The sequence below is a fragment of the Oncorhynchus tshawytscha genome, linkage group LG13 (genome assembly GCF_018296145.1).
Source record: "Oncorhynchus tshawytscha isolate Ot180627B linkage group LG13, Otsh_v2.0, whole genome shotgun sequence".
Taxonomy (NCBI): domain Eukaryota; kingdom Metazoa; phylum Chordata; class Actinopteri; order Salmoniformes; family Salmonidae; genus Oncorhynchus; species Oncorhynchus tshawytscha.
In genome coordinates, this window is record NC_056441.1 from 15,217,419 (window position 1) to 15,240,537 (window position 23,119).

The following is a 23,119-nucleotide window of genomic DNA, read 5'->3' on the forward strand; positions in this document are numbered from 1 at the left end:
CTCCCTTTAAAAAAAACACACACACACACACACACACACACACACACACACACACACACACACACACACACACACACACACACACACACACACACACACACAGACACAGACACAGACACACACACACACACACACACACACACACACACACACACACACACACACACACACACACACACACACACACACACACACACACACACAGACACACACAGACACACACACACACACACACACACACACACACAGACACAGACACACACACACACACACACACACACAGACACACACACACACACACACACACACAGAGACACAGGCACAGGCACAGGCACACGCACACACACACACAGACACACACACACACACACACACAGACACAGGCACACGCACACACACACACACACACACACAGACACAGACACAGACACAGACACACACAGACACACGCACACACACACACACACACACACACAGACACACACACACACACACACACACACACACAGACACAGACACACACACACACACACACACACACAGACACAGACACGCACACGCACACGCACACGCACACGCACACACACACACAAAGGTTTGTTCCTAAGTCCTACAGGTTGCATAGTATTGTAGGAAAGAAAGAACAGACACAACAGGGAATCTTTTAGGAATATATTTCTGATTGAAATAGCTTTTAAACAAACAGCTGGTCACTTTGTGCATTTTACAAAACACTGTTTTTGTTTTCTTTGAAATAACGCCACACAAAGCACTTAAGAGGTCGAGAGCCAAACACAAGCGAAACAAAAGAACCAAAAACTGCGGTTGAAACATTTCACAGCTATTACACACACAAACTCTGCTGTCATGTTGACATGGGCACAGGACAACATGACCATGAACATACTAAATATACAGAAATGATAATATTCCTCCAAATTAAAATAAAAACCTTTAACATGTTATTCATATCCAGAACAAATAAACCTCAAAAGATGAATGGACCAAAACATTTTTTAAATCCACTTCACAGTGGTTAAATCCTTCTCTGGAATCAAACAGACAGAATTAGCTGTTAGAGACCTCATCAAATGGCCTTCTTCTAACTTTTCAAACGGATTGTCACCGTGTCAAATCTTCCATGCTGGCCCGACATCAGCAAAGACGTTGGAAGCAGTATTAACATTAGTGTAAGTGTAAATATTTACTTTATCTTGGCCTAATAGAATTTGAAGATGTAAAATAAATTAGATTGGCACAATTAAATGTATTGTCCCCAAAAGAAAATGTGTCTTCGGCATTCAGGTCCAGACTAGTCTGCAATGAGTCTGGGCACCTGGGGCCTCATTTATAAATGGCATTGTATGCACAATTTAGGATTACATCTGTGCGTACAAATCTTTATATAAATGAGGCCCCTGGTTGTCATCGGTACTGAAGTACCTGTACCTGTCTACAGTAACATACTGCTACATTATATCCAGATCAGGGCTGCTCCAGAGAGCCACTGGACTTAAATCCTAGCAGATGTCTATCTTTAAAAACCATGTGAAGATGGGATTAATCTGGACATCAGAAGGCCCCAAGGCTCATGGATCACTATCTGCATTTTACACACTGATAAACACACACACACACACACACACGCACGCGCGCACATGCACGAGCGCACACGCACACACATATCTCTTTTAACTCAATACAAAGCAGTGTGCTGAGCCATTTCATTCAATTTCAATGGTTTTCAGTGTCCATTCTAAAAATCAATTTTGGTTGTGCAATTTACAAAGGAACACATTTGAAGGTTAAAATGTACATTTCTATGAAACAGAAGGGGCTTGTTGAGGAGACCACCTGCAAGCAGTGACGGTAAACAAGAGATTGCGTTATTCCTGACTCCTAAAGACAGTCTTTGTGACACAAAACCAAAATCACACTCCTAGAAATTGGCCTGCGCTACCAGATTAGCTAAGAGCAAAGGATTCCACATGACACTTTCTGAAATGCCTCAAAGACTTTAATTCAGGATCCAAGAGCATTATAATTTAAGGGCATGATATATTACAGATGTAGGATCTTAATTTGATTTTTAACTTTCCTGGGGTTTAAAATCAAATCAAATTTTGTTTGTCACAATGCTTCTGAAGTTTGTAATTTCAACTTCGAAATTTCAGACTTGATTTATCCTTGCAAAAAATGTATCAACCCTGACAAAAAAATGTCTATTCATTATAATCTATGTAAAAATGTACATTTCCTGTTGCTGCAGGATTATTTTCCTGTTGTAGCAAACTGGCTCAAATTAAGATCCTACATCTGTAGGTGAATGAAAATACATATTCTGTAGTATTCACCACAAGAGAGTTGTTTGAAATCGCCCTCAGTTAGAACGATTTAACAGATTCTGTGCAATGGAAGGAAAATGCTTCTTCGAGGTAATCATGTTTTCAATTTAGATAATTGTATTGAAAATTATAATTGTTGATATAGCAACACTGTGCAGGTAGCCTTAATGTATTTACTAATTTTCTCTCCTTATTCCCTGTACTTCGATTCATAAACGATTTGAAAATGAAAAGAAATTTGAACATAATTCAAATGGCCTTAATTTAAGCACAAAACATAACGATTCTTCGGTAGCCATACAAGCTTCACTTTAGACCTTTTGGCAAATGGACACGGTAAACAACAGACTATTTCACTGAAATAGTCTCCCCTCTAGAGCCATGTGGTACTCAAAATGGCTTCTAAATGCGTTACCTATGTCATTCCATATCTTGCTTTTTATTTTAAGTTAATCAATCCATTTTGCTCTCTCTTTTGAGTCCATATCAAGGCGTTCTGTATCTTCTGCACTCTTTAAATCCAGGCCTTGTGACAGAAACACCACAAGAACAGGCAGCAGCTGTACGAACAGCAAAGCAGTCTGGCAGAGCTAACTAGCTTCACAGGACAGATAGCAGGTATTTAAAGAACAAGTCGTTGACAAGAACAAAAACATTTAGTCCGAAAAATAGAATCTTCTAAAACACCCTTTGACACTTTTAAAGTGAAACTGGTGAAACAAATATGTACAGGATTCCAGAGCTTAGGTACAGGGAGTCGTTGTCAACCTTTGACCTCATGTGTCATGGACACTGTCGGTCGCTTCAGTGTTGGATTCAGTTCATGCAGTGCATGCCTATGGCAGCCGAACCCACACATCCTTTGGTATAGATGAAGCAACAATACAGTTTCATCATCATCAACATCATCCTCAATGTCCCCATGATGTGTAGGAAGAGCTCCACAAATAGCAGCCACAAATAGCAGCTTTAGGACGTGCCACATTTCAAACTCGACTCCCGTTTCATGTATATCTTATAATGTTTTTAAAATCAGCCACAGCAGCAGCAATGTCATGTAAAGAATCATCAGCCATCGTTGGCCAAGTCATGGGAGAGATACTGTATCACTGTATCACTGTCCAGACACACACGGTCTTCTCCTTCACAGTCTGGGGCTTACCCCTCGTTCTGTCTCTGAGATGTGGAAACGCGGCGGGACCGCTGGGTTGTTTCGTGTTAGATAGTAGAGAAACGTCTCCATCTTGATTCCTCTACTAACTCTTTTCTCCTCCCACACTCAGACTGCCTCCCGCTTGTCAGGCGTACATCTCCCCTGTCTTAAGAGCCACCAGCTCAGAGTCCTCAGAGGTGTGTCTGCCGTTTAAGTGTTCGCTGTTGCAGTCGTGGTGGTACATGAAGGCGGGAACCTCAGTGATTGATGTGGCGGTGTAGGAGGTAGAGCGCATGGAGCAGTGGTCCCTCCGTCGCTGACCCCACTGGGCCTTGTACTGAATCCATTGTCGCTTCAGAGCCGCCTGCACCTGAGAAAAAGGAATATTCATATTATAAACTGTATTCTCTAATGGGTGAGTACACACACAAACGGATAAACACACACAGAGTGAGAGAGTGAGAGAGTGAGAGAGTGAGAGAGAGTGAGAGAGAGTGAGAGTGAGTGAGAGAGTGAGAGAGAGTGAGAGTGAGTGAGAGTGAGAGTGAGTGAGAGTGAGTGAGAGAGTGAGAGTGAGTGAGAGTGAGTGAGAGAGTGAGAGTGAGAGAGTGAGAGTGAGTGAGAGAGTGAGAGAGAGTGAGAGAGAGTGAGAGAGAGTGAGAGTGGGAGAGAGTGAGAGTGGGAGAGAGTGAGAGTGAGAGAACAACCATATTAAGCCACTTGCCTTCATCGGGGTTTTACAGACACACAGAGAGACTCATTAGGCACGGACAGGTGAACAGCAAAAAGACACATGGTCTGTTTATACCTCACTGTCACCTCACAGCATTTTAGTACCTCAATGTCATCTCACAGCATTTTAGTGCCTCAATGTCATCTCACAGCATTTTAGTGCACAGCCACACATTTTCATCAATATGCATGATCATTAAATCAATGTAATGTGATTGAGCTCAGGAAATGTGGATTCATATGATAAATGTTAATGGCAGTTTTTAGACATGAAGAAACAGAATTGAATCACAATTTCCTGTGATTAATTGAAGGACAATAGCTTCTCCTTACTGAGTTTAGTGCAGGTAGAGTAGATTGATGAATTTACACTCGCTTATCTGCTGTTCCTCTTTTGAAAATCACCAAGTTAGTAAATAATACATTATGAGAGTATGAAATTATTCAGCACAGCACAAATCTGATTAAGAAAAAAATGAAAACCGGAGAATTATCTTGTGTGATAACTTTATACTGCATGAATGAGCGTGCACTCTAAAAATGGAAAGCAAAGCAGTGTTTGACATAGTTCTCTCAGAAGAATGGCCTGAGCCAGCACAGGGAACATCTAATTCCTGAACAATGCCACACTAATTATTGAGTGAAAATGAGGACAGGACACACTGCACTCTCCCATGATCTAATGATGCAGAGCATGTCAACAACTAGCATTGAAAATCGAGTAAAATGACATTCGCCTGTGTTTTTTTCAGTCTGCCGTTTTTAATCATACTTTTGAATACTAGTTGTTCCTGCCAAAATCAGCACCAGGACCTAGAGACACACTGCTGTGCACAGGGTTTCACTTTTCTTTTTAAAAACTACTTGCACTCTGGTCCAAAGTAGTGCACTATATAGGGAATAGGGTGCAATTTCAGACGCAACCTGGAAAACATAACAATAAGTACTACTTTTTTCCTCATTGGCGTAACTTGACAAAGAGTTATTCAACAGACTGTGTAGCTAGTGCCAGGTCCCAAATGACACAGCTATTCCCTTTATATTGCACTACTTTTGACCACGACCCTTAGGGGAAAAGGTGCCCATGGAGAATGTATGGAATATGGTGTCAATTGGGACACAGCCTAGATCTAGGCAGTTTGGCCCCAGAATCAAATTGTGCAATGAACTCATCTCCAAAAATGAATGTCCCAAATTAGGAGACAGTAAAAGCCATTATGCTGCAAAGCAAACAAACATTCCCTTACTGTGTCAATGCGTCTTTTATCCCCCCCGACAGTGCTGAATCGGTTCTTCGGACACGTCAAACTTGGTTTACGAGAGCCGATGGAGATGCTGATGGGGCCTGGTTGCTCATGCATGAGCTAATAATTGACCTGTTTTCCAGGCCCAGAAATCATTTCCTACGTATAAAATATTACTAAACACTGCGCCTGATGGTGAACGAACACTATGTTAATTCGCTGTGTTTTTGTCAATGCCAGATTCGACCTCATGCTGTGTATTCAAATAAGGTCTCTGTTTTTCTGGGTGTGTGCATTGTTTTTCTTTCTACTTTCTCAAGCGAAGAAAATGCTCAGTCACTCTTTCTCCTGGTCTGGGCTCAGACTGGCCAAGCAGTACCTGATGCAACTCCTGACCTATTAAATGTATTCTCTCAATGTATTTTATTAACTGACTGGGTGGGTGGGCCTATGTTAAAACCTCTGGCCGTTCTGGATCATAGCATCTACAATATGACCTAAAAACAAATCTGAATGGTCTCTTTAAAAAAAAAAACAGTAATGTCCTTAAAAATTAAAAAGTTTATGTTGGTGACTCTAGATTATGGACATCCGCTGTCAGACAGCAAACAACTGCAGGCTGAGGTGAGTGAGCGACAGACAGACAGACAGACAGACAGACAGAGACAGGGTGGATGATTCGCCCCAGAGATGTTCAAGTGTCTGAGGCATTTCTAAGGCTTGTCTTCCTTCCTCTTCATCTGAGATGGTCCTAGTGCTGTTGCCTCTGCTACTGTACAGGAGTCAGCTGACTCCATAGATTCAGCACAGTAATGCTCTCTCCAACTAATTGGTGACAACTCTATCACCAACGGCCACAATGTATGAGGCCCCGGGTTCAATCCCCGGTACCTCCACAATTGTTCGGGACGGCAGGTAGCCTAGTGGTTAGAGCGTTGGGCCAGTAACCGAAAGGTTGCTGGATCGAATCCCAAGCTGATAATGTAAAAATCTGTTGTTCTGCCCCTGAACAGGGCCCACTGTTTCCCGGTAGGATGTCATTGTGAATAATAATTTGTTCTTAACTGACTTGACTAGTCAAATAAAAACTTTAAAAATCTATGTTGTTATCATGGCTGTCTGCTGTCTGTTGAAATGGTGTGCATGACGGGACAGCTGAAATAATGTGCATGATGGGACAGCTGACAGACGAGTCCTGACAGCTGAAATGGTGTGCATGACGGGACAGACGAGTCCTGACAGCTGAAATGCCACCAGGCAGCAATGAGCTGTTTCATTGGGGTCTGACTCATCATTCCCTCAACATGGCCAATTAAAACTATACTTTGCCAGAGGTTCAATTAAAGCTGTACTTTACCAAAAGGTAAGGGTTCTTCAGAGGTTCAATTAAAGCTGTACTTTACCAGAGAGATTAGAGATTCTATTAAAACTGTACTTTACCAAAGGGTTCTTTTAGAGATTCTATTAAAACTGTAATTTACCAAAAGGTAAGGGTTCTTCAGAGGTTCAATTAAAGCTGTACTTTACCAAAAGGTTATTTTAAAGATTATATTAAAACTGTACTATACCAAAAAACAATGTACCAAAGTATAAGGGTTCTTCAGATGTTCAATTAAAACTGTAATATACAAAAAAAAACTTTACTTTACCAAAGGGTAAGGGTTCTTCAGAGGTTCAGTTAAAACGGTACCATACCAAAGGGTAAGGGTTCTTCAGAGGTTCAGTTAAAACTATACCATTCCAAAGGGTAAGGGTTCTTCAGAGGTTCAGTTAAAACTATACCATACCAAGGGGTAAGGGTTCTTCAGAGGTTCAGTTAAAACTATACCATACCAAAGGGTAAGGGTTCTTCAGAGGTTCAGTTAAAACGGTACCATACCAAAGGGTAAGGGTTCTTCAGAGGTTCATTTAAAACTATACCATACCAAAGGGTAAGGGTTCTTCAGAGGTTCAGTTAAAACGGTACCATACCAAAGGGTAAGGGTTCTTCAGAGGTTCAGTTAAAACGGTACCATACCAATATTAAGGGTTCTTCAGAGGTTCAGTTAAAACGGTACCATACCAAAGGGTAAGGGTTCTTCAGAGGTTCAGTTAAAACAGTACCATACCAAAGGGTAAGGGTTCTTCAGAGGTTCAGTTAAAACGGTACCATACCAAAGGGTAAGGGTTCTACAGAGGTTCAGTTAAAACTATACCATACCAAAGGGTAAGGGTTCTTCAGAGGTTCAGTTAAAACTATACCATACCAAAGGGTAAGGGTTCTTCAGAGGTTCAGTTAAAACGGTACCATACCAAAGGGTAAGGGTTCTTCAGAGGTTCATTTAAAACTATACCATACCAAAGGGTAAGGGTTCTTCAGAGGTTCAGTTAAAACGGTACCATACCAAAGGGTAAGGGTTCTTCAGAGGTTCAGTTAAAACGGTACCATACCAAAGGTTAAGGGTTCTTCAGAGGTTCAGTTAAAACGGTACCATACCAAAGGGTAAGGGTTCTTCAGAGGTTCAGTTAAAACGGTACCATACCAATATTAAGGGTTCTTCAGAGGTTCAGTTAAAACGGTACCATACCAAAGGGTAAGGGTTCTACAGAGGTTCAGTTAAAACTATACCATACCAAAGGGTAAGGGTTCTTCAGAGGTTTAGTTAAAACTATACCATACCAAAGGGTAAGGGTTCTTCAGAGGTTCAGTTAAAACTATACCATACCAAAGGGTAAGGGTTCTTCAGAGGTTCAGTTAAAACGGTACCATACCAAAGGGTAAGGGTTCTTCAGAGGTTCAGTTAAAACAGTACCATACCAAAGGGTAAGGGTTCTTCAGAGGTTCAGTTAAAACGGTACCATACCAAAGGGTAAGGGTTCTTCAGAGGTTCAGTTAAAACTATACCATACCAAAGGGTAAGGGTTCTTCAGAGGTTCAGTTAAAACTATACCATACCAAAGGGTAAGGGTTCTTCAGAGGTTCAGTTAAAACTATACCATACCAAAGGGTAAGGGTTCTTCAGAGGTTCAGTTAAAACGGTACCATACCAAAGGGTAAGGGTTCTTCAGAGGTTCAGTTAAAACGGTACCATACCAATATTAAGGGTTCTTCAGAGGTTCAGTTAAAACGGTACCATACCAAAGGGTAAGGGTTCTTCAGAGGTTCAGTTAAAACAGTACCATACCAAAGGGTAAGGGTTCTTCAGAGGTTCAGTTAAAACTATACCATACCAAAGGGTAAGGGTTCTTCAGAGGTTCAGTTAAAACGGTACCATACCAAAGGGTAAGGGTTCTTCAGAGGTTCATTTAAAACTATACCATACCAAAGGGTAAGGGTTCTTCAGAGGTTCAGTTAAAACGGTACCATACCAAAGGGTAAGGGTTCTTCAGAGGTTCAGTTAAAACGGTACCATACCAATATTAAGGGTTCTTCAGAGGTTCAGTTAAAACGGTACCATACCAAAGGGTAAGGGTTCTTCAGAGGTTCAGTTAAAACAGTACCATACCAAAGGGTAAGGGTTCTTCAGAGGTTCAGTTAAAACGGTACCATACCAAAGGGTAAGGGTTCTTCAGAGGTTCAGTTAAAACTATACCATACCAAAGGGTAAGGGTTCTTCAGAGGTTCAGTTAAAACTATACCATACCAAAGGGTAAGGGTTCTTCAGAGGTTCAGTTAAAACGGTACCATACCAAAGGGTAAGGGTTCTTCAGAGGTTCAGTTAAAACGGTACCATACCAAAGGGTAAGGGTTCTTCAGAGGTTCAGTTAAAACGGTACCATACCAAAGGGTAAGGGTTCTTCAGAGGTTCAGTTAAAACGGTACCATACCAAAGGGTAAGGGTTCTTCAGAGGTTCAGTTAAAACGGTACCATACCAAAGGGTAAGGGTTCTTCAGAGGTTCAGTTAAAACTATACCATACCAAAGGGTAAGGGTTCTTCAGAGGTTCAGTTACAACGGTACCATACCAATATTAAGGGTTCTTCAGAGGTTCAGTTAAAACGGTACCATACCAATAGTAAGGGTTCTTCAGAGGTTCAAGCTTAAACTGTTACTGTATACTGTCTACTGGACCTCAACAAACAAATGATATAAGAGTACAACTGAATGGGAATTTGCTGGTTTCCACAGAGTGAAGAAAGATATTCTGTGTGTTGTGTGTTGTGTTAGTACAGTAGTGCTTACCTCGCCATTGAAAAAGCAGAATATCGTTGCCACTAGTAATCCCTGGAGGGAAAACAAGACAATCACACACTCTTAGAAAAAAAAGTTGCTATCTAGAGCCTAAAAGGATTCTTCGGTTGTCCCCATAAAATAACCCTTTTTGGTTCTATGTAGAACCCTGTAAAGAGAGTTCTACCTGGAACCAAAAATGATTCGACCTGGAACCAAAAAGGGTTATTTTATGGGGACAGCCGAAGAACCCTTTTGGAACCCTTTTTTCTAAGAGTGTACCTTATGTCAGATCAGAGCTTTGGTAAGGACTGTTCTGCTAGCATACAATCAATTGCCTTACATACCTGGTAATGCATTAATATATGCATGACGTAGTCATTACCTGGTCATGCATTAATAAAGTCATTACCTGGTAATGCATTGATACAGTCATTATCTGGTAATACATTAATATAAATATGACCTGGTAATGCATTCATATATGCATGATGTAGTCATTACCTGCTAATGCATTAATAAAGTCAATATCTGGTAATACAGTAATATAGATTTGACCTGGTACTGCATTAATATATGCATGATGTAGTCATGACCTGGTAATGCATTAATACAGTCATTACCTTGTAATGCATTAATAAAGTCATGTTCTGATAATACATTAATATAGATATGAGCTAGTAATGCATTAATATATGCATGATGTAGTCATTATCTGGTAATACAGTAATATAGCTATTACCTGGTAATGCATTAATATAAGCATGATGTAGTCATAGCAATTACCTGGTAATGCATTAGTCTATGCATGATGTAGTCATAGCGATTACCTGGTAATGCATTAGTATATGCATGATGTAGTCATAGCGATTACCTGGTAATGCATTAGTATATGCATGATTTAGTCATAGCGTTTACCTGGTAATTGCATTAGTATATGCATGATGTAGTCATAGCGATTACCTGGTAATGCATTAGTATATGCATGATGTAGTCATAGTGATAACCTGGTAATGCATTAGTATATGCATGATGTAGTCATAGCGATTACCTGGTAATGCATTAGTATATGCATGATGTAGTCGTAGACCTCCCCCGCCAGACGGTTCTCTGGCCTCCAGGGGAAGATGACAAACTGGATGCCCAGGAGAGGGACCAGGATCAGGGTAGCTCTCACTGCCTTCATGTACATGTTAGACTCTGCCCGGTGGGTGTCCCTCAGCTTAGTAACCAGCACCCTCACGATGTTCAGCAAGAAGAACAGATTCACCTGGGAAAGAAAGAAGGGATTTTATAAACGTCTGAACATGGTTGCTGTGTCTGAAAGGGTTGCAATCTAATCTGATTATAATGATTTTGTCTAAACAATGGAAGTCTAAACACCAGCATAGGACACAATTAGCTTTGATTGATGTGTTGCACATTCAACAGTATAACAATACATGATTTTTGGTCCAATGATGGCTACCTACGTATTAAGTTTTGATCTAGAAGAACATCCATGTACCATTATGTTCTACCTGGAACCAAAAGGGTTCTACCTTCCACCAAAAAGAGTTCTTCAAAGGATTCTGCTATGGGGACAGCCAAATAACTTTCTAAGGTTCTAGAGTGTAGGATGTAGCTTACGAGCAGTGCTGCCATGATGGGCCCGTGGACCACGTAGAGCAGGTGAGTCTCGACACTCATCCAGCAGCTACAGGAAGGAGAAACATTCTCCGTCACACAAGTCTACAAACAGACAATGAATTCTTCTTCTTCTCCTTCTAGATCTGTTCACTGCAGCCCACCACACAGCTGCTCTGTTTATTTACAATACTAATGCAGAGGACCATCACTCACTTGTCATCAAAATACTTCTTCCTTGCCACGGCATGAATGGATGCAGGCACTAAGGGAAACCCTGGAAACCAGAAGAAAGACTCTGTAAGGACATCTGCAAAATGTCAATTAATCAATTCATGAATCAATCAATGAATGATGTTATGTGTATTATGACGGAAACATCTACAATGTGGTTATTACAGTAATTAGCATGTAATTCCTCAGTTATAAGAGTAACTTCTTGTATATCTTCTGTATTTTCGATAGAAGAGGATAAAGAGGAAGTTCACTGAAAATACAACTGAACATGAACACAGACAAGGTAAGTGGAGAAATCATGTTCATTTGTATTTTGAGTCAACTATCCCTTTAAGGCTGTTAAGCATAATTTAAATACCCTTTAAGGTGAAGATACCTGGCAGAGCAGACAGCCAATGGAAGCCCTTCCTAAATTCAAAACAAGCTTATACTATCCTACAGGTGTAGGATCTTAATTTGACCTATATTGTCACAACAAAAATAATCCTGCAGCGACAGGATATACATTTTTTGTCCATAATGTTGCTTGATCGGGGGTTAGGCTATTAGCTGGCCAACAGTAGGAGACATGAAAAGTACAATACTGTTACAGTAATATAACCGTGTGTTAGTGTGGGTTTTCAATGAATTTATGTAAATCACAAAGCTCATCTGCAATCAATACCTGTGGTGTAAGAAATTTGTTGGCAATAAAAGTGATCAAATTAAGATCATCCTCATCATGCTGTCCGCTACAAGCTGAACAAGAATAAACCCACACTGAGCAATTTCCTCTAATAATCCAGTCTTGTTAAATCCTTCTCCATTAACAACACAACCATACCAGTGTTTATTGGGGGTTTCATTTTAGCTGGGCCATAAACAGATTAAACAGATGAATCCGAGCTGCGGGTCCGTTTAGAAGTGATTTATCAAAGCTCTACGGCCATATTGGCTACAGATGGACTAGCTGGATGTCCTCCATCCATTCCTCGGGTGGCTGTGTGAAAGACACTGTAGCTTCTGCCCCAAGGTTATATCACGGCATCTTTAATAATGGTCGACCATTCACAGTTATCGTATCACTTATCGGACAGGCAGGGCTCATATTATAACACATCACTCCTCCATTAAAGAGGGGGAGAACAGAACAGACAGCACGTTAACAGCAGCTATCCAATAGGAAGAGCTACTAAAGCTGTCAATCTGATACAGGGTTTGGTGGGGTTGACACACAGGGAGTGTCACAGTTAACAGTGACCTCAGGGTTGTCTCTGATCCTGTGTCCCGACACAGATTGTGTCCCATTGTGTTGTGTGACACACAAGCTGATCTATGTGTGATTCAGCGATGGTGGGAGCTGTTTACAATGTTATTTTATTTCTACAGTGAGTACAGGGTGATGAAATATGAAGATCGGCTATGAATCATGATATAGGAGCGCAGAGGCCTCCGAGGCTAGGTGAGTTTATGGTTTTGAACACACTATAACATGCAACCGGTTGCTATGAAGACTTATTGCTATATCATGTTAACCCAGACGTCATTAGAATAGATAGTGAAATACATGACCCAAAAACAGATGGGCAAGTTGACAAGGATATGAGTTCAATTCCAGCAAGGACAACATAAAGGGGAAAAACCGACATCTGGTTTGTCCGTTGAATGAAACCATTTTAGCTAAACAACTGCAGAACACACAGAATGTAACATGTTCAAACGTAAAATAAAGCGAAAACAAAAGGGAATAATTATCACTGACTATCATGACTGACCATCAAGTGAATCATTTAATTACTGTCTGAGAATGCTGTTTTGGTGACTTGTTTTCAGAAAAGCAGATGGGGAGAAGAGGAAATATGTACACTACCGGTCAAAACTCCAGGTGACTACCTCATGAAGCTGGTTGAGAGAATGCCAAGAGTGTGCAAAGCTGTCATCAAGTGGCTATTTGAAGAATCTCAAATATAAAATCGATTTTAGTAGCGCTTCCCTTCCTCTTCTTTCTACTAAGGTACACAATAGTACATTTTGGTAGACAGAAGGTGCTCTTTGGTAAAAGGGGTGAATTGGTCATCAAAAAGATAAAAGAAAAAAGAAAGGAGGACCAAGGCACTCTTCATATAATTAATTAAAATGCCTTTATTTGTATGGCATGTTCAATAGAAACAAGGTTTTAAAAATCTGACGCGTTTCGGCTGCATGGCCTTCGTCAGGGAGTACAAAGAAATAATACAATGTCCTCTTTTGAACAGCTTTTCCAATCAGCCCTAATTTGAAGAGGGAGTGGTTACACAATTGACCATGATAGTTTGTTGGTGATGTGGACACCAAGGAACATGAAGCTCTCAACCTGCTCCACTACAGCCCTGTCGATGAGAATGTGGATGTGCTCGGCACTGTAGTCCACTGTAGTCCCTGTAGTCCACGATCATCTCCTTTGTCTCCTAATTTGGGTAAATAAAAAACCCTATTACCTATTCCTGCGCATGTCTCCTGGTCCCTTTATACCAAAGTGACAAATGGGCTTTGAGCACACTATTATGTTGAACGCTGAGCTGTAGTCAATGAACAGCATTCTCATAGGTGTTCCTTTTGTCCAGGTGGGAAAGGGCAGTGTTGAGTGCAATAGAGATTGCGTCATCTGTGGGTCTGTTGGGGTAGTATGCAAATTGGAGTGGGTCTAGGGTTTCTGTGACGATAGTGTTGATGTGAGCCATGACCAGCCTTTCAAAGCACTTCATGGCTCTATATGTAGTCATTTAGGTAGGTTACCTTGGTGTTCTTCGGCACAGGGACTATGGTTGTCTGCTTGAAAAATGTTGGTATTACAGACTGGGTCAGGGACAGGTTGAAGATGTCAGTGAAGACTGTTGGAAGTTGGTCAGCGCATGCTCGGAGTACATGCCCTGGTAATCCATCTGGCCCTGCGGCCTTATGAATGTTGACCTGTTTAAAGGTCTGGCTCACATCGGCTATGGTGAGCGTGATCATACAGTTGTCCGGAACAGCCCTTATGCATGCTTCATGTATTGCTTGCCTCGAAGTGCACATAGAAGTTGTTTAGCTCGTCTGGTAGGCTTGTGTCACTGGGCAGCTTGCGGCTGGGCTTCCCGTTGTAGTCCGTAATAGTTTGTAAGCCCTGCCACATCCGACGATTGTCGGAGCCGATGTAGTAGGATTCAATCTTAGTTCGTCTGAGGGCATAGCGGGATTTCTTATTAGCGTCTGGGTTAGAGTCCTGCTCTTTGAAAGCGACAGATCTCACCTTTAGCTCAGTGTGGATGTTGCCTGTAATCCATGGCTTCTGGTTGGGGTATGTATGCACGGTTACTGTGGGGACAATGTCATTGATGCACTTATTGATGAAGCCGGTGACTGAGGTGATATACTCCTAAATGCCATCAGATAAGTCCCTGAACATATTCCAGTCTGTGCTAGCAAAACAGTCCTGTAGCTTAGCATCTGACCACTTCCGTATTGAGCGAGTCACTGGTACTCCCTGCTTTAGTTTTTGCTTGTGTGCAGGAATCAGGAGGGTAGAATTATGGTCAGTTTTGTACCTGCCTCTGTGTGTGGAGTAAAGGTGGTCTAGAGTTATTTTTTTCTCTCTGTGGTTGCACATGTAATTTGCTGGTAGAAATTAGGTCAAATGGTTTTAAGTTTCTCTGCACTAAAGTCCCCGGCCACTAGGTGCGCCGATTTTGATGGGAGTGGACCCTCTCACTTCGACTATTCCACTCTGCAATTAACCTTTTGCATTGCTTTCAATTGCTGGCTATAACTAATACAGCCTTATTGCATACAATTTAGGTTTTTGGTTTTTAGTTTAAAGGGAGTCAGATGAACTTGCGGCTACCATTTTTATGTCTCTGCGTCCAGTATGAAGGGAGTTAGAGGTAATTTCGTGAGCCAACGCTAACTATCGTTAGTGCAACGATTATAAGTCTACCGGAACAGCTAGCATAAGTAGAAAAATGCCTTAATTGCCCAAATCTCACACTATCTCTTCAAGCTAATGGGATCCCTGTGGTTAAGGCGGGTAGTAAGACTCACCCCAGCCTAGGAGGTAGTACCAGTGTAGGTGCTGCTCCTCGGCGAACACAGCCACCACAATGAGCGTGTGCAGATAGATCCCCTCACACAGCATCCAGAAGTAGTTACAGCCCAGCATGTACATGTGGAAGAAGTGCAACACCTTACAGCCAACCTGCAGGGGATTAGGATCACAGAGAGTCACACAGAGACAACAACAACACCAAATAACAATAACAACAACACAAAGCCCAATGCTCAACCAGCCCTGACACAAAATTGTTAGTGGGGGTATTATGATTTTCCAATAGGAGGACGTTCATCATTTTACCCCCTACTGCTGGAGCGTATCCCTTGCTCCACTTTTCTCTAGGTTATTGTAACTGCAGCACATTGTATTTATTTTACAAGAAAAATGTACTGCAAAGTAGCCTAAATCCTGTTCAATAATATCCACACATTCTTGTCAGTCAACACTATGCTATCATGTCTCTTTCTGTCAAATAGCACACTATTGCCTACATGGGCCCTGGTCAAAAGTGGTGCACTATATACAGTAGATGGGTTAACTGACAATGTCACGAAAACGATACGCACGCTTCAATGTGGCAGATGTCTGTGTGTTGTTGTGAGTCTGGATAACCAGATAGTTACCAACAATGACAAGAAACTGCCATGTGGGGAATCGTAAGTGACTCGTTTCATCTTGATCTTGATAAAATGTCTTGTTTTGAGGTGTTTTGACTGATCAATGCTAATATGGCTCAAATTCGCTAGCTAGCTAACCTAACAACTGTAACGATGTATTTGAGACAACAAGTGCTCATTGTGCACATTTATTTATGTTTCCAATGAATATTGGAAAAAATATATAGTTTACATGTTGTCAACAATCTAAGCCAACCAGTCTGTTTTGCCCCATAGTTGCACACGCAGCGGATTTGTTGCTAAATAATCAACCCGTCTATAGGGAATATGATTCCATTTGGGACGGGCCCATGTAGATTCATTGACTCCTCTAGGTGTTGAGATTTGTTGTTCTCAGCACTCTGTCTCAGAACATGTGTGCTGATCTGATTAGACGATTCTGGAATTGGTAGCAGCTACATTACATTTACATACAAGTACAGCCCCAGTTAAAAGTTTGGACACACCTCCTCATTCAAGGGTTTTTCTTTATTCGTTCTATTTTCTACATTGTAGAATAATAGTAAAGACATCAAAACTTTGAAATAACACATATGGTATGTAGTAACCAAAAAAGTGTTAAAACAAACCAAAATCTATTTTAGATTCTTCAAACTAGCCACCCTTTGCCTTGATGACAGCTTTGCACACTCTTGGCATTCTCTCAACCAGCTTCACCTGGAACGTTTTTCCAACAGTCTTGAAAGAGTTCCCACGTATGCTGAGCACTTGTTGGTTGCTTTTCCTTCACTCTGCGGCCAACTCATCCCAAACCATCTCAATTTGGGTTGAGGTCAGGTGATTGTGGAGGCCAGGTCATCTGATGCAGCACTCCATCACACTCCTTCTTGGTCAAATAGCCCTTAAATAACCTGGAGGTGTGTTGGGTCATTGTACTGTTAAAAAACAAATGATAGTCCCACCAGGTGGGATGGCGTATTGCTGCAGAATGTTGTGGTAGCCATGCTGGTTAAGTGTGCCTTCAATTCTAAATAAATCACTGACAGTGTCACCAGCAAAGCACCTCCACACCATCACACCTCCTCCTCCATGCTTCACGGTGGGAACTACACATGCGGAGATCATCCGCACCTACTCTGCGTCTCACAAAGACATGGCGGTTGGAACCAAAGATATCAAACTTGGACTAATCAGACCAAAGGACAGATTTCCACCAGTGTAATGTCTAATGTCCATTGCTTGTGTTTCTTGGCCCAAGCAAGTCTCTTACTCTTATTGGGAAGGCCTGATTGACACACTCTCCTCTGAACAGTTGATGTTGAGATGTGTCTGTTACTTGGACTCTTTGAGGCATTTATTTGGGCTGCAATTTATGAGGCTGGTAACTCTGCGTCCTCATGAGAGACAGTTTCATCACAGCTTAACCCATGGTTTTCGCAACTGCACTTGAAGAAACTTTCAAAATTCTTGAAATGTTCCGGATTAACTGACCTTCTTGTCTTAAAGTAATAATGGACTGTTGTTTCTCTTTGCTTATTTGAGCTGTTCTTACTATAATATGGACTTGGTCTTTCACCAAATAGGGCTATCTTCTGTATACCAGCCCTACCTTGTCACAACACAACTGATTGGCTCAAACGCATTAAGAAGGAAAGAAATTCCACAAATTAACTTTTAACAAGGCACACCTGTTAATTGGAATGCATTCCAGGTGACTACCTCATGAAGCTGGTTGAGAGAGTGTGCAAAGCTGTCATCAGGGCAAAGGGTGGCTACTTCAAAAAATCAAATATAAACACTTAGACACTTCTTTGGTTACTACGATTCCATCTGTGTTATTTCATTGTTTTGATGTCTTCACTATTATTCTACAATGTAGAAAATAGTACAAATAAAGAAAAACCCTGGAATGAGTAGCTGTGTCCAAACTTTTGACTGTTACTGTATGTCTTCTCGACTCTTGTCCCCGAGGTCCGTATACGCAGCATATGCAGCCTTCAGAACCTCTTAGCCATACAGTGGCCACTGTTTTCTTGAGGGCCTTCAATGTTGCAGAAATTCTTTGCTCCAGAGCACTCAGGACATCAGACTGGGGTGAAGGTTCACCTTCCAACATAACAATGACCCTAAGTACATAGCCAAGACAATGCAGGAGTGGATTCGGGACAAGTCTCTGAATGTCCTTGAGTGGCCCAGCCAGAGCCCGGACTTGAACCCAATCAAACATCTCTGGAGAGATCTGAAAATAGCTTTACAGTGAAGCTCCCCATCCATCCTGACAGAGGTTGAGAGGTTCTGCAGAGAAGACTGGGAGAAACTCCCCAAATACAGGTGTGCCAAGCTTGTAGTATCATACCCAAGAAGCCTCAAGGTTGTAATCGCTGCCAATGGTGCTTCAACAAAGTACTGAGTAAATGGTCTGCATACTTAAGTAAATAAAATACTCTTTAAAACCTGTTTTCACTTTGCCATTATGTGGTTTTGTGTGTAGATTGATGAGAACACATTTTAATTTAATACACTTTAGAATAACGCTGTAACGTAACAACGTAGAAAAAGTGAAGGGGTCTGAAAACTTTCCCAATGCACCCAATGTCTCCTCCTCCTCTAAGTCTTTTACCCTCCTCCTCCTCTACCCTCATCTACCCTCCTCCTTCTTTACCCTCCTCCTCCTCTACCCTCATCTACCCTCCTCCTCTACCCTGTATGTGTACTCTCATGCCCTGAGAGAGAGGCCTGTTCCTGGATAGGGAGTGAGGGCCTTTAGGCTCATCTACCCTCCTTCTTTACCCTCATCTACCCTCCTCCTTCTTTACCCTCATCCTCTACCCTCATCTACCCTCCTCCTCTACCCTCATCAACCCTCCTCCTTCTTTACCCTCATCTACCCTCCTCCTTCTTTACCATCCTCCTCCTCTACCCTCATCTACCCTCCTCCTTCTTTACCCTCCTCCTCTACCCTCCTCCTCTACCCTCATCTACCCTCCTCCTTCTTTACCCTCCTCCTCTACCCTCATCTACCATCCTCCTTCTTTACCCTCCTCCTCTACCCTCCTCTACCCTCCTCCTCTATCCTCATCTACCCTCCTCCTCTACCCTCCTTCTTTACCCTCCTCCACTACCCTCATCTACCCTCCTTCTTTACCCTCCCCCCTACCCTCATCTACCCTTCTCCTTCTTTACCCTCCTCCTCTACCCTCATCTACCCTCCTCCTCCTCTACCCTCCTCCTCTACCTTCATCTACCCTCCTCCTCTACCCTCATCTACCCTCCTCCTCTTCCCTCCTCTACACTCCTCCTCTACCCTCATCTACCCTCTTCCTCTACCCTCATCTACCCTCCTCCTCTACCCTCATCTACCCTTCTCCTTCTTTACCCTCCTCCTCTACCCTCATCTACCCTCCTCCTCTACCCTCATCTACCCTCCTCCTCCTCTACCCTCCTCCTCTACCCTCATCTACCCTCCTCCTCTACCCTCATCTACCCTCCTCCTCTACCCTCCTCTACCCTCATCTACCCTCATCTACCCTCCTCCTTCTTTTCCTTCTTCACCTCCCTCCCTCCCCCCATCCCTCCCTCCCTTCATGACTCCTGGCCCTTACATGGAGTCCAGATGTGCCATTACAAGTATGCTGAAATACAGTTCACTCATCACTAAGGTCTGTTGGTGTGATCTAAACACTTCATTTTTCCCACCAATTCATAACCACATTTACCTCAACTTGAATGCCCAACTGAGGCGTCCAGCCTAATGTAACGGGACAGTCTGCGTGTTTAAGTTACTAATGTCTGACAAAGTGTGTGTCTCATGTCTTGGGCCTAGTCCTTTGTTTGGCCTGAGCACTAGGGACTCACTCCTCCCACTTCTGGCAGACTTGGAGTCTCTACTGTGATCCGCCAGAGAGAAAGAACGCTTGTTCCTTTTTGTTCAGAGAGCACCTAGTCTATTCTCCCAACAGAATACCACATCCCTAAATCACACCGACCCAGTCTAAATTTGGCGCTCCAGAATTTCAACATGTGCAGTATGTGCAACCAACTGTGATGGGATTTTTTGTTGTTGTTCCACCCCTCGATATCAAGACCATGTTGTCTGAGGTGTGAAAGACAAACTGCAATTTAGTTCTCCCACTTCTCAAAGCAAGCAGATTATAATACATTTAGGACAGATTTGGAAAGATGGTTCTGAGCCAATGCTGCTAGAACATAGCTATTCATATTGTAAGGTCGGGTTAATAATGATAATTCCTGGACACTGCGACTTCAGATATGACTCAAGTTTTAATCAGAGCAACCAAACATCTTCAGTGGACAAATAAAATGAGAAATCATATGAACAGAGAGCTGGCACCTGCTATGGCACCAGACCCTAAACTGAGGAGATATCCCAGCAACCCCTGCTCTATAAACCAGAGACCCAGCATTCGGTATCAAATTAAGCGTTTTCCAATTACATTCCCACAATATTTATTGTGAAAGCTGTCATTCCTTCCTCCCTGTCAGTTGGATCATCAGGGTCAGCTGGTATATCTGAGGAAACAAAAAAACCTTCCACTGTGAATATGCCAGATGGATTAGGCTTGAAGTCTGTTTTTCCAGTGAGAACATGATGGTACGGGGAGAAGAGAAGAAGAGAGGCTAGAAATCAAACCCAGACGGGAGTTATTTTCTTTGACTGGATAAACTGAAGAACATCTCTAAAGTGATGATCCAATCGAGAGCATGATAACAGGACCTTACTGTGTCCATTCAACCAGGAGTTTTTACTAACCATGTGACCTAACCAGGAAAAAACTAATGTATCTACTCAAAGGTTACCCAAGTGTATCCATTTCTCTGGATCAAGATCTCTGACATTTTCTAGCTTGTTTTTGAATGACTATTAATACAATTTGGGGGAACAGACTCAGCAACTCTGTCTTGCACAATACCATAATCAAATAATTTCCTCATAAGGTGGACAATAAAAATGCCTCATAAAATACAATACTTAAAGCACCAGAAAGGGATGATCCCAGATACAGAAACGCTACATTCCATTGAGGCAGATTTACCATGTTCACCTTAACAGGCCTCAGGATTCAAAGAATTCAGCTCCGACTCAACGAGTGGCAACTGTTCAAAAGTCTGACAAAGGACAGAAGTCTTTGAGTGCTAAGAGAAGGATAACTCTGGGCTGTTTGTGCACACAACAAGATATGCAAAAAATACTCATGTCCTAACGAACACTCTTAAAAAAACATCTGCACTCAGGTTGATTGAAACTGATAGTAAACTCATTTGAATGAAGTAAAACCGAGCTCGCAGGCTGTGTTATGTTTTAAGAATTAAAAAAATATTATTTAGAAAATATCATGCAGTGAAACCCTGAGACTTATCTATCCTCTTCCCCTTAAATTGTTTTCATTTTATAGATGAAATGTGTGAGACTTACTGGAATTTATAGATGAAATGTGTGAGACTTACTGGAATTTATAGATAATGTGTGAGACTTACTGGAATTTATAGATGAAATGTGTGAGACTTACTGGAATTTATAGATGAAATGTGTGAGACTTACTGGATTTTATAGATGAAATGTGTGAGACTTACTGGATTTTATAGATGAAATGTGTGAGACTTACTGGATTTTATAGATGAAATGTGTGAGACTTACTGGAATTTATAGATGAAATGTGTGAGACTTACTGGATTTCTCTCCACTACATCTGTGTTGTTGACCACTGCTATGAGGTAGATGAGGGTAAGGGCGGAGTTGAGGACATAGGAAACGAAGAGGTTCTTATGAAGCGTGATCCTTTGGCAGCTCAGGTTCCTGAGTGAAGACAAACATACAGCATAAATAATAATGTTAACATATGATATGTGTCTGGTTGTGGTTACCCAAGCAGACATTCACAGAGAGGACTACAATAAACATTTACAAAAGTATTGTTATTTATTTTATTAGGATACCTATTAGCTGTTGCAAAAGCAGCAGCTACTCTTCCTGGGGTCCACACAGAACATGAACCATGACATAATACAGAACATTAATAGACAAGAAAAGCTCAAGGACAGAACTACAGTTGAAGTTGGAAGTTTACATACACTTAGGTTGGCATCATTAAAGCTTGTTTTTAAACCACCCCACAAATTTCTTGTTAACACACTATAGTTTTGGCAAGTCGGTTAGGACATCTACTTTGTGCATGACACGATTAATTTTTCCAACAACTGTTTATAGACAGATTATTTCACTTATAATTCACTGTATCACAATTCCAGTGGGTTTGAAGTTTACATACACTAAGGTGACTGTGCCTTTAAACAGCTTGGAAAATTCTAGAAAATTATGTCATGGCTTTAGAAGCTTCTGATAGGCTAATTCACATAATTTGCGTCAGTTGGAGGTGTACCTGTGGATGTATTTCAAAAACTCAGTGCCTCTGCTTGACGTCATGGGAAAATCATAAGAAATCAGCCAAGACCTCAATAATTGTAGACCTCCACAAGTCTGGTTTATCAATTTCCAAATGCCTGAAGGTAACATGTTCATCTGTACAAACAATAGTGCGCAAGTATAAACACCATGGGTCCATGCAGCTGTCATACCGCTCAGGAACGAGATGCATTCTGTCTCCTAGAGATGAACATACTTTTGTGCGAAAAGTGCTAATCAATCCCAGAACAACAGCAAAGGACCTTGTGAAGATGCTGGAGGAAACAGGTACAAAAGTATCTATATCCACAGTTAAACGAGTCCTATATCGACATAACCTGAAAGGCCGCTCAGCAAGGAAGAAGCTACTGCTCCAAAACCGCCACAGAAAAGCCAGACTATGGTTTGCAACTGCACATGGGGACAAAGATCGTACTTTTTGGAGAAATGTCCTCTGGTCTGATGAAACAAAAACTGAACGGTTTGGTCATCATGACCATCGTTATGTTTGGAGGAAAAGGAGGAGGCTTGTAAGCCGAAGAACACCAT

At 41.7% G+C, this 23,119-nt stretch overlaps 1 protein-coding gene across 2 annotated transcripts in view; it reads right to left on the minus strand.

The window, feature by feature from the left end:
- Positions 1 to 658: 658 nt before the first annotated feature.
- Positions 659 to 23,119, minus strand: part of LOC112237284 (calcitonin gene-related peptide type 1 receptor) — a 78,791-nt gene continuing 56,330 nt past the window's right edge. For both annotated transcript variants that reach the window (XM_024405884.2, XM_042295222.1), the window contains 7 exons: positions 21,838 to 21,964; positions 15,523 to 15,676; positions 11,467 to 11,527; positions 11,254 to 11,320; positions 10,676 to 10,894; positions 9,637 to 9,678; positions 659 to 3,868 (listed from right to left, as the gene is read on the minus strand). In XM_024405884.2, coding sequence (XP_024261652.1) covers positions 3,644 to 3,868; positions 9,637 to 9,678; positions 10,676 to 10,894; positions 11,254 to 11,320; positions 11,467 to 11,527; positions 15,523 to 15,676; positions 21,838 to 21,964 — 895 coding nt within the window. In that variant the 3' untranslated portion in view covers positions 659 to 3,643. The remainder of the gene's footprint in view (positions 3,869 to 9,636; positions 9,679 to 10,675; positions 10,895 to 11,253; positions 11,321 to 11,466; positions 11,528 to 15,522; positions 15,677 to 21,837; positions 21,965 to 23,119) is intronic.